This window comes from Marmota marmota, unplaced genomic scaffold, assembly GCF_001458135.2.
Source record: "Marmota marmota marmota unplaced genomic scaffold, marMar, whole genome shotgun sequence".
In the NCBI taxonomy this organism is placed as follows: domain Eukaryota; kingdom Metazoa; phylum Chordata; class Mammalia; order Rodentia; family Sciuridae; genus Marmota; species Marmota marmota.
The window spans coordinates 2,484,668-2,500,394 of record NW_026000206.1 but is presented as its reverse complement, the minus strand read 5'-3'; the positions used below and the strand labels follow the sequence as shown (position 1 = coordinate 2,500,394).

General features: G+C 52.8%; 1 protein-coding gene and 1 long non-coding RNA gene across 5 annotated transcripts in view; both read right to left on the bottom strand.

The window, feature by feature from the left end:
• Grk5 (G protein-coupled receptor kinase 5) overlaps positions 1–15,727 on the bottom strand; it is a 189,747-nt gene that overhangs the window by 24,260 nt on the left and 149,760 nt on the right. For all 4 annotated transcript variants that reach the window (XM_015498319.2, XM_048791296.1, XM_048791297.1 and 1 more), the window contains one exon: positions 1,219–1,319. In XM_015498319.2, the coding sequence (XP_015353805.1) occupies positions 1,219–1,319 (101 nt within the window). The remainder of the gene's footprint in view (positions 1–1,218; positions 1,320–15,727) is intronic.
• On the bottom strand, positions 2,406–8,239 carry LOC125612717. The gene is made up of 2 exons (XR_007343189.1): positions 8,012–8,239; positions 2,406–6,762 (listed from the first exon to the last, which is right to left on the bottom strand). It is a non-coding gene; the product is annotated as an uncharacterized LOC125612717 (long non-coding RNA).

Here is a 15,727-nt window from a genome sequence, read left to right as displayed (position 1 = left end):
TACAGAGCAGCCAGCAGGTGAGCCTGGCATCCTTCTGCTGCACTGGATCAGGTTGGGGGAGGGGGGAGGGGTCTCCTGAACATCCACCTTCACCATCACACCATTGCTCTTCCAGCTCTTCCCTGGCTCAGGGCACCCAAGTGGCTGGTTTTGTTGTTCAAGCTGCACCAGGGCCATCAGGGAGTCCTTGCTCACTTTGGAAACCCCAGGTACCTCGCATGTGGGGACACAGCAGTGCTTAATACCTGGGTGCTGAATAAGAGCCCATGAAAATACCCCAGGCCCAAGCAGCTGTGTGGGATGAGCTGGCTCTAGCCAGGTCCTAGTGGGTACAGGTTTCTGTGTGCCGTATCTGCTCACAGGCAGTGGTGCATGTGTGTGTACATACATGTGCAGTGCTAGGTGCACACGCCTTTGGAAGGTGCTGTGCAGGATGGGGTGCGGGCGTAGGTGGTGCCACTGGCTGGTCTCGCTCCCCCTAGGGTAGACGTAGGGGCTGCAGACAAGGGGCTGGGTGCTGGGAAGGCTCCTGTGGCCCACCCTACATCGGCGGCAACTGACTTGACTGGTGGCAGAGTGGGGGTTGGGGGCTGGAAGGATTTCCAAGCCACAGAAGCAGGGTCAATTTTTGCACATTCCTCTGTCTCAACAGCCTGGAGGAACACTTGTTTTCATCTTTGTAGCAGATATTTTCTTTGGACTTGGTAACCTGGTATCTCATTCCCTTTGTGAAAAGTGTAGCCATCCACTTATTCACAGAGGACTTGTTTCGACAGCACCAGTGGATGCTGGGATCTCCGACAGTGTCAAACTCTGTGTGTACTCTGATTTCCTCATATATACCTACCTGTGATAAAGTTTAACTCATAAATTAGACACAGTAAGAGGTTAACAATAATAACTAATGATAAAATAGAATAATTATAACAGTATACCATAATAAAAGTGATTTGAAATTTACAAATTATTTATTTCTGGAATTTTCCATTTAAAATTGCCAATGGGTCACTAAAACTGTGGGACGTAAACTGCAGATCTGGGCGACTACTATGCACAAGCCATTAGGTGGCCTGGCTGGAGCTCTTGGGCTCTGAAGACCTGCTCTGGAGCTCGGCTACTGGTGGAGGGTTCAGGGTGGCACCTTCTGGGTGTCTTAATGCCCCAGCCCAGGGAGAAAGGTGGGCCTGCCCAGGTATGTGAGAGGGGTGGAGCACTTACTGAGCACAGGCAGAAAAGAGTTCTTTGCCGGGCCTCTGCAGGAGTTTCGCCTCTGTCTGGGAGACCAGGTCTCGGCTAACTCGGGCGATGAACACCGGGGACTAGAAGGAGGAAGGAAAGGGAAATGGTGAGGGAGGAGGAAGGAGCCAGGGCTTTCCCATAGTTGCCAGGTCAGGGACCAGTCAGATCCCCAGGGAGGTACACGCAGCTGCCAGTCCCAGTGAGGCCCTTGCCTCCTGCCCACACCCCTGGCTTGGGCAAATGGGCAGTGTTCAGTGGTGTGGGAGGCTGCCGGGCCAGAGGACAGTGAGCACGCCCAGACTTAGGGTGCGATTTCTGGCTCTCACAGCCGTGTGGCTTCACAGAGGCCACCGAGTTCCTCTGAGCCTTGCTGCTCACCTGCACAGGGATCATCCCTATGGCTGCGACCTGGGGTAGGAACTGACAAGGTCTGCAAATGCACACAGCTGCAAGGAGCTGTGCAAGGGGGCCTCGGTGACTCCTAGTGAGCCCAGTGAGCTTGGTGAAGTCCCTGGACCACTCAGCCTGTTTCCCCTGGGGGCAAATGTGACGGGGATACCCAGGCTTGAGGTGCAGGTGTGAGAGGGTTTGCAATGGAAAGCCCAGTGGGAGGGGAGGCTATCTGAGCAGCTCTGAGGCTGGCAGACCTTCTGCTGATCCCAGGTTCAGAGCTGTGGAGCCTTTGGCTCAACCGTTCACCTCAGGACTCTCAGGAAGGTGACAGGAATAATCATTTTACCCAGAACAATCAATAAAACTTTCAGGAAAAGCTTCTGGCCCAGACCCTGGCATACAAGTTTGAGGTTGTGAAATTAATGTCACCACCGTCATTTCACTCTCCTAGGTTAGGCTGCGGGCCTAGTTTTGGGTTTAGTCTTGGGTTTGAAAGGGTGGCTCTGAGCAGCAGCCCCACCCTGGGCGGGCCTCACCCACCCCCACCCTGCCCACTGCTCACCCTCCACCAGCTATTCCCCGTGCTTGACTCACCAGCTGGCCTTTGAGGTGGGCTTTTAATAAATTACAGGGGAAATTGAGAAAAATTACCCGGAATGGGCTCAGAAAGACGGGCGTGAACACATCTTTCTGCCCAAAGAATGTTGGAGTTGGAAAGGCCTGCCTTCTCTCCCAGCTATGGAGATGTGACTACAGGGCTGATTACTTATCTAGGTCTTTGGGGCGGTGCCTCCTGGGGGTGTATAACCTGGGGGTGGGTGGGAGGTGGCAGCTGGCAGGTCCCTGCTGAATGAAATCAGCCGCTCATTTTCTATTCCCCACATTTCTCTATAACCAAATTCCTTCCTTCTTCTCTTCAGTCTTTCCCAGCTACACCCTCCGCAGGCTCACCCCTGCCCTGGGGCTCTCCCTCCTCAGGGAGCCTAAGAGGCTCCATCCCAGTGGGGGCAGCCTATGGGTGCAAAGCCAGTTACCCCAAGCACCAGGCTCCCAACACAACATCCCGCCAATTTGCCATGGGCTGCCCTGGTTAGGGACAGCCCCCTGCCTTGAAAGGTCCCTTCCTCCTTGGCCTCCAAATCTGCCCTCTTGGAGAAAAGATGCTTCGTGCTGATGCTGCAGAAGGATCCTGGGACGAGGCAGGAACCCCAAGCTTGTTCTGACCTCTGACCTTGGTCATTTTGTGGCTCCTCTGTGACAGGAGAGAGCTGCTCCTGAGATATAACCTTAGGCTCCTTGGAGATTTGAGAACTGGTGGTGGGGTGAGGGGTACACTTCTAAGACTTGGAAATTCTGTAGTTCAATCTCTTGGGAATCAGTAGCTCCAAGCTACTTCATAGTGATAAAGTATGAACAGGGCATGGGGGCACCCGCCTGTAATCCCTGGACTTGGGAGACTGAGGCAGGAAGATCACAAGGTCCAGGCCAGCCTCAGCAACTTAGTGAGACCCTATCTTAAAACAGAAAAACAAAAGGGTTGGGGGGTGCTCAGTGTAGAGCACGCCTGGTTTCAATACCCGGTACCAAAAAGTGATCAAATAAGGACAAACCATTGTCCAAGGGCAAATCTGCTTCAGGAAGAAGAGGGTTGAGGGCTGGAGCAGCCTTGGTGGGGAGGGCCCGGTGACGACACAGAGGGGTGCTCGATGCACATTTGTGAACAAGTGGGTGAGATGCGAGACGTGCTGCACCAGGATCTGACCTTTAACCAGGTAGGAATTAGCAAAGGCCCAACATGGGACACTCTGAAGCTGGGCCCTCTAAATCTGGGAACAAGCTCCTCATGCTGCAGCAAAGGGTGACAGGCTCAAGAGCCCTGAGAGCGGAGCTTGTCCCTTGGCCTCCTGCATAGCATGGGGGACTAAATATGCAGATGTACATTTCCTTTTGTCTCCCTTTGCCACTTTTTCTCTTTAAAAAGCTTTGCTCCCCCGCAGCAGAGCCTTCAAGATGGAATTTTTTTTAAGTTTCTCCTATTTTTCTTCAAAGCTGGCTTTGAATAAAACCTATTTTCCGGCCAATTTGACTAAATATTTGTGGAGCTGCCAGCATGGTAGCCTCTTCCCCTGGCTGGTATTGGGCTGCTGGGTAACAAATAGATGCTGGGCATGTGGCTGTGGGGAGGAATGGAACCATTTTTGGGACCCGAGGTGCCCACCTGTCTGCACTTGGCTACACACGACCTTGCCAAGCCTCTGCCTTCACCTGCACCAGGAGGACCCACCTTCCCGCCACAGGCCCAGCTGGGGCTGACAGGGGGCAGGGGTGGGAAATGAAAAGGCAAAGCCAGTATGCCCCTGACCTCAAAGTCCCTCCCTCCGTAAGACACAGATGCTATACGCACTGTGAGGGAGCGTCCTCACGGGAAGTTCTTGCACTCCTTGGCCACCTTGGCCATGTGTGGTGACATACAAAACGGGCTAGGTGGGACTCGGTGGCCTTCAAGCTTTCCTTTCTTTCTGTTTTTAGCAGCAAGCTTTTCTCCTTTTCCAAATGAAATTTATCTCCTTATGTAGATCCAACATTTAAAATCAATAAAAGTAACCGGCAACAAGGGTTCACATAGAGTGAAGGCTGACCCTGGTCCACAATGCACGTAAGCACCTCCCAGGGGTTCTCACATTTAGCCTATATGACAGCTCTCGGAGGTACATATCAGCATGACGACCTTTTTGAAGACCAGGAAGCTGAAGTTCCAAAAAGTTAGGCAATTGGCCCAAGAACGCCCAGCCAAGAAGTGACAGAAGGGATCTAAACTGTGTGCCTTGGTTGGAGGTTTGAGGCCATCTGGGCCTCCTCTCTCGCTTCCTTCCCTATCTCCCAGGAGGCTCCTTATGTAGAGCCAGCGTGAACACCAGGGCACTGCTGGGTCCTACCAGTAGAGGCAGGGGACATAGCTCAGGCAATGAGACCCGCACTAACTTAAGACAGAGATCATTATGGGCTGGAGCAATCTGGGAAAGGCTTTGTAGAAGTTGGAGTTGAAGGCAAAGTAAGACCTGGCCCCAGACCTCCCACCTGTCATCAGCCTCCCCTCTGCAGGCGAGGACAGCCCACTGTGCTCCCTTCTCAGTGGATAATAGGGGTGACCCGGAGTCTAGAGGTGACCAATTCTGTGCATGAAGTCTCGCCACTCTCACAAGCCAAGCCCTGGCAGGGGAGTGAGCAGCAGATAATGCCTGTGGTTTCACGACCACTGCTTTAAACTCAGCCTCAGGCTTGACATGAAGAGATTAAATGATTCCAACTAAAACCCCTTTCAAGAGACTCCAGGGAGTGACAGCTTTCCCAACAAGATGGGAATAAGAAACTTCTGGCCAGTGTGAGCCTGGACCCGGAACCCAAGCCCCCCAGGAGGCACGGCGAGCAGCTAATCCCAGGTGTGTTTCAGTGGAACCTGGGGTGTCTGATCCTTCCCCTCCAGTTTAGAGAAGTCCACTGTAAAGAGAGAGCCAGTAAGAAGGCCCTCCACAGCCTGCAAGTGGGCCCGATGCACCCCTCAGAGGGCCCTGGGGATCTCAGCTGGAGTCACACTTGCCCTCCATCCCTGGGAAGTCCCTACAGTTCTAGATCCCTGCCAGGAGGGAGGGGTGTATCCTGCAGGCCAGGAGGGCTGGTGTCCTCACTGCAATGAGGACTCAGTTGTGGACAGTGGACTGTCCTCTGTGGTGTGGCTGAGAGCCAGGCTGGGGAGGAAGGCAGGGGCTATGCTCCATATCAAAGATGGCCTCCTGATTTCCCTCTAAGCAGACATGCAAAGGTGAGGGCCTCCAGGCCCTTAGATATCTTCATGGATAAAGGTGACTAGGAGTAGGGTCTTCATGAAGTCGGCTGCAAAATTCCCCTGGGGTCTGGGAGCCCTCAGGCCCACAGTACTTTGAAGTTAAGGATGGTCTCCTCCTCCAGCTGCAGGCTTTGACTTTTAACACAATGGTATGACTAAAGCACCAAGTGTCCTTCCCTGCTCTCAGTGCTGGAGATGGAACCCAGGGCCTGGAGCACGCTAGGCCATGCTCGACCACTGAGTTACACCCAGCCCTACCGAGGGTCCTTTGGAAGTTATGAAACGAGCTCATGATGGAGTAGCCCCCAAGGGCTGGAGGAAGGGCCGGAGGTTTCTCTGCTCAAGGGGTCCACCGTGAATACTTGGCCTTTTGATGGTCTTAGTAGCTGACAGCAGCCTGCCTGGCCCTGCTAGAAAGTCACTCTGGTGACAATCAGGATGACACCCAGCTGTCTTTATAAGGAGTCCTTAAACTGAGATAGCTTAAAACAGCATGAAATGTCTCAGAGCACTGTTGTGTGTCCTTGGGACACTGATTAGAGAGTTTTCTCCCCGCTGGCCCGACTAGAAAGGACTTGGCTGCTGGAGGAACTGGTGCTGCTGCAGGTGGGCCTGGCGCTCTGACAATCCCCTCAGTGCCCGTTCTTTGGCTAAGGACCCTCCTCCACTCTTTCCCACTAATGCTGGGGAGGAGCAGGGTGGCATTAGAGTTTGGGTACAGTTCACCTGCTCTGAGTCTGTGCCTCTGGGTAAAAGCCCCTTCACTCTGAGGAGAAAGACCTGATCCTTCTCCTGCTTTGGGAATGAGAAATTGACCTTGAATCAGAGGATGTTGGGTTGCGCTTGGCTGGTGGCCCAGGCTGCCAGGGGTTGCTGTGGGTAGAACAGATGTGACGTGGCTGTCACTCTCCCCCAGGAATTCCTAGCTACCCTGTTCTGTCTTGCTGCCTCCGCCTGACTCCTCTGCTCTCCCTGATGCTTATACCATTGGTTCTGGGGATCAGGCAGCTCCCAAAGTCAGGGTTAACTATGATATCCCTTTTCAGGCAGCAAGAGATGAAGTGTGCATGGGTAATTTTCTGGGCACTGCTGTGACAGAGAAAAGTCTTTCATGCCTGGCAGCGGATGATGTGGCTGTGTACATGGATCACTGTGTACCTTCACTCTTCTTTAGGCCCCTCCCCTCCCTTTGTCTTCCTCTTTTGTGTCCTCCACTGCCGTGACCCTAAACTTCAGCATGCTGGCTAGGCAGACTTCTCTTGTCTTCTGCTCAATCAGAACAGAGCCTCTGCAATAGTCGGGCGCAGCAGGGGTGACCAGCAATGATTCAATGCACTGAAGGCCTTGGGATTTCTAGGGGACAGTTTGGGGTGGCAGTCTGGTTGGAGGGAAGAGTTAGGGGATGTCACTAAACTGCATTTGAACAGCAGTGGGTTTAGAGTGAACATGTGCTTGGTTTGGAGTGACTTCCTGGCTAAGAGGTTACACAAGGGGAGGTGACCTCACCCCAGTGCCTTTAGTGCAGCAATGGCTCAGTGCTTTACATTTTCATGTTCACAGAGTCAAAGGGCTTAACCCCAAACTGGAATTTCCAGGGAAATGCAGGCAGGCTGAGGAGGGAGGCAGGGCCTGGCCTCGGGAGGAAGCCACCCGCTGGGTTCTTTACTCTGTACTCAATCCCAGAAGCTCATGCAGGTCACCCAGCACACCCAAGACTTCCCTCTGATGATGAAACGTCCCCTCTGTGTGACCTCACACAGAGGGATCCAAACCTCAGGGCAGCTGGCCCCCAGTTCAGCTCAGCTTCAGCTCTTGAAACCAAGGCCAGGCAAGCCGTCGGCCCACGAGGTGGCACTATGGAGTCCCTGCACCACAGTGCCTCCAGAGCCCAGGAAGACATTCTACCGCTGGACCAGCCTCCTGTCCTCCAGGAGTAGGGAGGACACAGGGGCATGCCTGAAATAGTTAGCAAGGGATTACTCTCATACCTGAGCAGTGCTCCCTCACACTAACAGTTGAGGGGAAAATGAGAGATCGATGTGGGAGGAAGCCCTCCCGGGGAGATGAGATGAGAACTGGCCCTCGGAGCACAGGGAGGATTTATAGAGGAACCACACTGCGTGGCAAAGGCCTGGAGGCTGCAGGGAGTTGGAGCAGCAGGAGAAATGCTTCACAGTCAGGGACATTCGTCTCCATGGCGGAAAACAGGAATGGCAGTGGCACATGCCAGTAATCTCAGTGACTCAGAAGTTGAGGCAGGAGGATCGCGAGTTCCAGGTCAGCCTCCGAAATTTAGACAAGGCTCTAAGCAACTCAGAAAGACCCTGTCTCAAAATAGAAAAATAATAAGAAGGGCTAGAGTGTAGCTCATGGTAGAGCACTCCTGGGTTCAATCCCCAGGACCGTGAAATGGAAAATTAAAGGAAAACGAAGAATGAGAACACGGGAACTGCTGTGATAGGGTGCACCGCTATCCCGGGAGCTTTGGTCATCAGCCCTAAGGGGGACATCGCAAAGACTGCTAGCATCGGTCACCCCCATGATTGTACCTGCTCTCCAGGGCACTGTCTCCCTCTGCACCACGAATGACTGATAGAAAGAAAGGACACCATTTTCTGCATCAGTGAGAAACTCCAGATGTCTGAGGCTCTTGCTCGTGAAAGTCTCTTTCAAGAGGTCAGAGTGGAAACAGGATGAGTTATACTGGCTGGTGTCCTTGGAGGGAGCTGGAGCATGACCCAAGGACCAGGAAAGGCTAAGAGATCTGCCCCACCCCTACCCCACCCCCACCTCCTTGGTAGCCATCAATAATCCTCTGCATCATCCTCAGAGCCATCTGGAAACACAAGCCCTATACTTGTTCAGAGGTCAGGACCCAAGATGGGGAGGGAAGAGGGAGAGATCAGAGAGAACTCTCTGGGGAGGAACCCCAGGGCTTTCCCCTTCAACCCACTCATGGTACAGATGGAGAACCCGAGAGAAGGGAACCCTCCCAGTTGCTGGCCCAGGCAGGAGCCAGGATCTGCATCTCAAAGTGCATGTGTGCAGGAAGGATTCTGAGCTGCAAGAGCTCTGGCCCAGCATTCCGGGAAGGACATTTCCATTTCAGTGGCTCATCCCCATTTCACAGGTCAGAACACACACCCAGCAGTCTTGACCTGGTATCGCTCCCGCCCATCAGCTCCTCTCCATGCCCATCTCACTGGCCTGCTTTCAGGAATTCTCTCTCAGACTATTCAGCAGGGTCCTCACAGATCTCTGCTACTCCTTGTTCTTGCATTTGACACGACAGTCCCCAATGGAGTTTTTCTGCATCATACAGCATTGATGGTCCCTATTGCCTACAGGATTGAGTGCAATGCCTGCTTGGGCCTACACCCTTCCTAGCTTCTTTCCCCTTTCTGCCCTCCACTCCCCATGATCTGGCCCCATATTGGCCAATTCCTGGGCAAGCTCTCATTAGTTCTCTAGAAGGAGCCCTTCCTACCCATCATGGCTTACCCAAACCCCACCTAGTCTTCAGACCTGCTTCCAATACAACCATCCCCAAGAAGACCCTGTGAGCAGTGAGGACCTTCACTGAATCCCACCACCCAGAGACACTGTCACAGCACTGCCATTGCTGCCATTTCATGAGCACCCACTTACCACACACTAGGTCTAGGAGCCTTATGTGGGTTGTCCTATTTAATCCTCTCAAAGTCGATTTTATAATCATATCCATTTTACAGACGCAGAAATAGCTCAGAAGTTAAGTAACCTGCCCAACATCACACAGCTGGTCTAAGAGCAAAGACAAGATTCAAACTCTGGCAATCTGTGCACAGAGCCTTATCCCTAAGCAGTATCAGGTCCTTCAAGGATGCCATGTTCCTTCCTAGATAGCATGCAAGAGAATCTTGACCGTGGCCTTGAAAAGCAAGCCTTGTTTGGGGAGGGCTGGATAAGGAAGCACAGTGGATCCTCATGCTTTGAGAAACGCTGTTTGCAACACACATACACACACACACACACCAGTGTCCAACATATGTTTTGCTTCAATATACAGACACATCCCCCTGAAGAGCTCGGAGCTCATTAGCAATGGTTCTGCCAGTGGACAAAAGGTCAGTCCAGGAGACAGCCCACTCTATCTCCAGACGCAAGCACTTAGGGCTTGATGATGTGTGTATTTTCCTATGTGGGCAGCTGACATTCCCCATGTAAACTATTTGCAATTTCCCAATGTGGACAGCTTGGCTTTCAGGAAAAGCTGAGCAGGAGTGAGACAAGGCTCTGGAAAAAAAAAGGGAGGGGTGGTTCCCAGGAAAGGGAGCTGTTCTGTCCTGATGGACCAGAGTGAAAGCAGTTACTTCTGGGGACCCTTTTCTCCCCCAGGATGGAACGAGGCAGGGTAACTCCCACGACTGTACCCTGCCCACCCCTTGACCTGCGTCAGCTACGGGAAGCTTGGTTGTGGGCAGAGCAGGGGTGGGAATCAGGCATCCAGCAGGAGCCAGAGCTGGGGGCAGCTGTGCCCTGTGAGAGGGACAGCCCAACAGCCATGGCACTGGGTTTTCCCACCAATTTGTGCTTTGGTTGCTGTGCAGTAGCATGCTGGGAGGTGGGGCTTACTGGTAGGATCACGGACATGGAAACTGAGCCTTGGAGAGCTGGGTGAAGGGCAGGAATGTTGTTCCATTTCTGTCTCATGAGAAAGGGGTGCAGTGAGTACTCTGTAACCACCTGGAGACAGAACAGTCAGAATGCTGGACTCAAGATTCAAATCCAGGCCTTTCTGGCTCTAAACCTGGATTCTTTCCACTTTGCTGAAATGAACTGATGGTGTCCCTGGCACACAACCGACTTCTCAATATACTTGTTGAACAAATGTGTGTGTGTGCACATGAATGTATGTTCACAATGCAGAAGAAGGAGCCAGTCCTTTTCCAGTGCATCAGAAGTAACTTCATGAGGCCATCTGGTCTACCCTCTGCCTTGGTGGAGCTAGGCCAATCAGAGTTCTTTGGAAGTTTCCCAATCAGAACTGGATGGAGGGTCAGTGCACATCTCAGGTAGGAACTGTGGGCTGGAGGCTGGGGGAGAACCGGGAGCTGCCCTTGGGGGACATATTCTGGGTCCAGGGGTACCTAACCCAGGTACCGCCGTGTCTCATGGTTTCATTTGGTCATATGAGGAGGCCCCAGGCCCAACTTTCTAATAACTTCCCCTTTGAGCAACTGAAAGGTAAGAGCCTATCACTTGCTGCCAGGAACCAGGGACCAGGTGAGAGCAGGAGGTGGTGAGGCACGTGGGGCCTTGTTCCAACCCCGACTCCTGGCTTGAAATGAAACATGCTTGTACAATCAATCACAAGAGTTCAGAAGACAAAGGCGAAGTCTTGTTGACCAGCAGCCTCTGGGGAGCGTTTCCTCACTTGGGGGTTGATTTAAGGTCCGGCTGACAGGAAGAAAAAGCGCCGTTCTTCCACCTTTTTAATCAAAACCTCAGGGCCATGTGTTAAAGCCACTGCCGCACACCCTGGAGTCTGTCTGGAGTAGTTCCTCTCTCTATCCGTGGCGGCCAGGCAGGAGACACAATCCACAAGCCCCAAACAAGAACGGATCAAAGAAAAGAGGAGGGCTTTGTTTTCTGGGTCACTGGAGAGAAAATAAATCAGCTCAGCCACACGCTCACAAGCAAAGCTCCCTCCACTCTGGGTCTGATGTCTGTATCCGACACCTCTGGGCAGGGACACCCAACTGCTCAATACAGCGTCCTCACGGCCAGCCTGGTTGGTGGACTGCAAGGCCTGAGCATTGTGCCAGCGACACGGCCAGACACACAGCTGATAGCTGGAGGTGTGTGTGGTAGAAGATGGAAAAATAAAAATCTCCTCCCTGGGACAACATACTGTTCCTCTCCGAAGTCTTAAGGGAGGTGACACTCACTGCTTGCCTTGGAGGTAGGCACAGCCTCCAATCAGAAGTGGATTTACTATGAAGCACAGGAAGCTTAAGCTTTGAGGCTCTCAACTTGCGGTTCTGGGAGACACAGAATGTTCTAGGCAGGGAGGAGAACCCAGGTTTCAGCAGGGAGCATTTCTACAGAAATATTTCCAGTAAATCGAGGCAGTGGATGAAAAGGACCCAAATCTCCAAAGCTCCAGTAATTGTGATTTCTTTTCTCATCTCAACATTCGCTTTTGTATGATGTCCTATTCCCCACGTTGTTAATGCTCCACCTCCCTGGCTCAAAACCTGGATCTTCCCTTGTCTCCAATACAGAGCACTCAGTCTCACAGGACCCTTCTCCAGATGCTTCCTGGAGTCCACCTCTGTCTCTGCTGGCCATCAAGCCTCTAGGAAGATGGTGCCAAATCTGCCATTTTTTCCTCTTCTTGATGAAAAGCTCAAAGACCTAGAGTTAGAGCTCTCTGTTGCATCATGTGGTTGGTGGAGGAGGTCAGGAAAAACACACCGACACTGTTTGGAAGCGTCCACTGCCCTAGGTAAGGCTCACAATTCCATTGTGACACAGGCACATGGCCACCACTATTTGAATAATGACCTCTTCCACCTCTTCGATGGTGGCCTTGGGGATTATGCCAGGCACAAGAATGGACTTCCAGGGTTGGGAGTTGTCTTTGTGAGCAACAGTAGAGGAGGGGACACTGATGTGACAGATCAGGAGGATTCTGCGCTGGGATATGAGTCAGGTTCCCTGAGTGTGCATTCTGGGCCCAGATCACGAGTTCTAGCCCAAGCACTGAAAAGACCAACTCAGTTGGCCAATGGCAAGAGTTCAAGGCCAATGTGGATTGTGGGCAGCCTGTCATTCCCGGTAGGGAAGGCTACAAAGGTGGCCTCATCAGACACAGGTGGCTTCCAGGCTAAATGAGGCTTGGCCCAGCCCCGAGGGTGAGGGCCTTTGACAGGCAGTGGGGAAGACCCTTCCATCCTCTGTCTCTGGGCATCTGCCTTGAAGGCTTCCAAGAAGACTAGACACTGGCAAAATTCATTTCTTCCTTATGCGAAACGGACACTTTCCCTGACAACTTTCAGATGGCAGATTGCCTCCGAGGACCCCCAAAAGGTACAAGCAACAGAATGAGGGGTCACGAGGCCAGGAAGTGTCTGAACAAGCCCTGCTACTGGGGGGCAGTGTGCAATTGTAGCCCCTTCATGGGCCCTGCTGACCTGGCCACCAGGCCCCAGGCACTCCCTGCAAATCAGCCACAGCCCTTGCAAAGCAGGAAGCAGATTGGGCTCAAAAGACCTAGATGGGTGTTTTCTTTGCTAGTTAAGTGGCTTTGCAGAAATCAGGATGAAGAATTTGTAGGGGTCGGAAAGTGAGAGAGGACATTTTTAAACAACGGCAGAATGTAACCAGGGGCCCTGAGAGCTGGACAGCTTTAATGAGAAGGAGAGGAAACTACATAGTGACCCTGACCCCAGCCTCGATCCTTGACGTCAAAAGCAAAAGATGATAATTAACAAAATGCGATGTGTCCGGACGTGGAGTGAGGGACCAGCCGAGCTCTGTCAGTTTGATAATCCCCGGTCGTGACCTGCAGGCCCAAAGTGTGCAACCAGAGAAGACGTGCTGTTTACACAGGCTGCACACAGGGGCTCACAGGCCCCAGAGCAGCTGTGAGCAGAAGGGATTTTCCTGGCGAGTGGTCTGTATGCAGCCACCTCTGCCACCACATGCAGGTACCTTGCAAGTGAGCTCTGGTCCCAAGGGGTAGGGTGCAGAATGCTCAGGGCAGGGAGTGTCCCTCAGGCTGCGTGTATGAGAACCGAGGGCACAGCCAGCTGACTTTCTGTCTTCTAGAACACCCACTGCTCTCCTCATCCTCAGGAGCCAAAGGAGCCTCATTCTGAAATGGGGTTGGATTTTTCTCCAGTGAAGATTTCACTCCAGGGGCTTTGGGATGAAGGAGCAGCAGAAATATCCTCAGATCTGAGGAATTCGGCCACATCAACCCACTTCCCTATGAGATGTCATCTCTCTGCCCAATGTCCATGGGTGGGGTAGGCTACATGGGAAGTTGGCCAAACACAGGCACCACAGGGACCAGCATGCTGTCCATCCAAGACAGAGCCAGGGACAGGGAGCCCTCAGGAAGCCACTCCGGAGAGGAATTCTGGGCAGGAAATACCCTACGCACAGAAGTGCAGGGGTCAGAGGCACAGCCTGCTCTGCCAACATCTAGGGACATCAGTTTTCTGACCTGGAAGGTCATGAGAAAGGAAAGAGGACCTGGAGGGGCCTGCTGTGGCCTGCTGTGAGGAGCCCCAGTGGGCACGTCAGCCTTGAGGGCACCTTAATGAAATCAGGATGTGGGTGAAGACAATTTTTGTCCCAAGAAAGATTGGTCAGGGGTTGTCTGAAGGACGATTACACAGTCACAGGGATCCTGTGAGAGGAGAAAGTGCTGATGACAGTGTGTGAGTGGAAGGCAAGCCCAGGAGGGGCCCCGGAGAGAACAGTGGAGTGGACACGGCGGAAGACAGCCCACCTCCCCGTCTGGACTTGGACAGACCGGGATTAGACCCCAGTCTCACCCCAGTAAAATGTGGAAGTGGCATTTTCACCATTTTTAAGTGTACAATTCACCACAACCTTTTTTTCCAAAAATCTCCACCCACACAGAAGCCCTGTGCCCGTGAGCAACAGTTCCCCACTCCTCTTCCCAGCAGCCCCTGTGAACCGCCCTCTACTCCGTCCCTGCGGATTCGCCGACTCTGTGTACCTTGCATGGCAGACCATACATGAGTGCCCTTTCCTCTCAGCTTTCCACTTAGCACAGTCTTGTCCTCACTGTGGCACATGTGGCCACTCAGTTCCTTTTTCCAGCCGAATACCATTTCGTGGCGTGAGTGCGCTGCATCCTGCTCATCCATCCAGCACCTGATGGACACTGGGGTCGTGTCTACCTTTTGCTACTGTGAATAACAGCTGCTATGACCTTCTGCAGGCAAAAGTCTCTTTGAGTCCCTGTTTCCAATCTTCCCCCGGCATCACTCTTTCTAGCTAAAGAACCAAAGTAAAATGCAGAAATTGTGTCTACCGCCCAGGACGGCCACGGAGGCGGAATGCACTAGCTGTGTCAATCATGCAGCGCACAGTAGGTGCTAAATAAACGTTGCTCTCTCCCACCTCTTCCATTAAAACCCGCTTTAAAGGAACACGAGTGAGTTAGGATTCCGTGCTCAAGTGTGGACCTCCTGGCACCAGCCGCCTTCTCTGCTCTGCTCGGGCATCATTATTTTTCAGCATTTAGACACTTACTGCCCTTCCTTCTCTCTAGGCGAGGAACATCCCTGTCTCCTCTTCCAAGCTGTGTGAGAGTGGGGTCCAGTCCTTTCCTGGGCCTCAGTTTCTTCACCCAGCAAATGAAGAATTTGGCTTAGCTTGGCATTTTTCAATCTGGGTTCCACGGAACCCTAACTGTTCTCGCAGTCAGAGCCTGAGGCAGGGACAGGAAGGCGAAAGAGGCTTCTAGCCCCAGCTGGTCAACCACGGCAGGTCCTCTTTATCCATGTGCACACTAGAAAGCTGCAGATAGAATTCTTGGCCCTGGGTGAGCCAGTTTCTCCTTGGAAGACTATCATGAGAACTGAGAACTGTGATATTTCAGTCATGAGTAGTTGTCCCCAAAACACTAGCTCCTTCCTGTCTTGCCCCAGGACACCCAGTGAGCACAAGTGAGCACAAATTCGCTTTTGAATTCAACTCTGCTCCTCTCCAAAGTGGAAGACAGAGAGGCCCACCCCCACCCCCACCCCCACTGCTTAAGCAAACGCCAGGTGTCAGGGCTTTCCACCCTGGATGTGGCCCATTGACCCAGGAGCTGTGCAGGGCCAGGCCTGGTTGACACTTGGATGGGGGGGAACCCCAGGAAATCCCTTCTCAAGTTTTCTTTCCAATCCTCTTCCACGCTCAGGGCTCTTTGCAGGGCTGTGGCAGGAAGCTGGAAAGGCCTGGAGTGTGGCCCAGCTGCCCTCCCCCTGTCCAGCCATCCAGCCAGACCCTCTGCACAGGCCAAGGTGGACTCTGAGCTTACTGGATTTATTGACAAGAGGATGGAGGTCTGTTCCTGTGTTGGGACACAAGGGACAAGGACTGCAGCAGAAATGAAAGATCAGGTCCAGGGCCAGTGGCCAGAGCCTAAGCCCCAAGGAGAATAGGCCAGGCACTTGCCCAAGTGACCCATGTTCCATGCCCTTGCTTGTTCTGGAGACCAGTGGGTGATTAGATGATTAG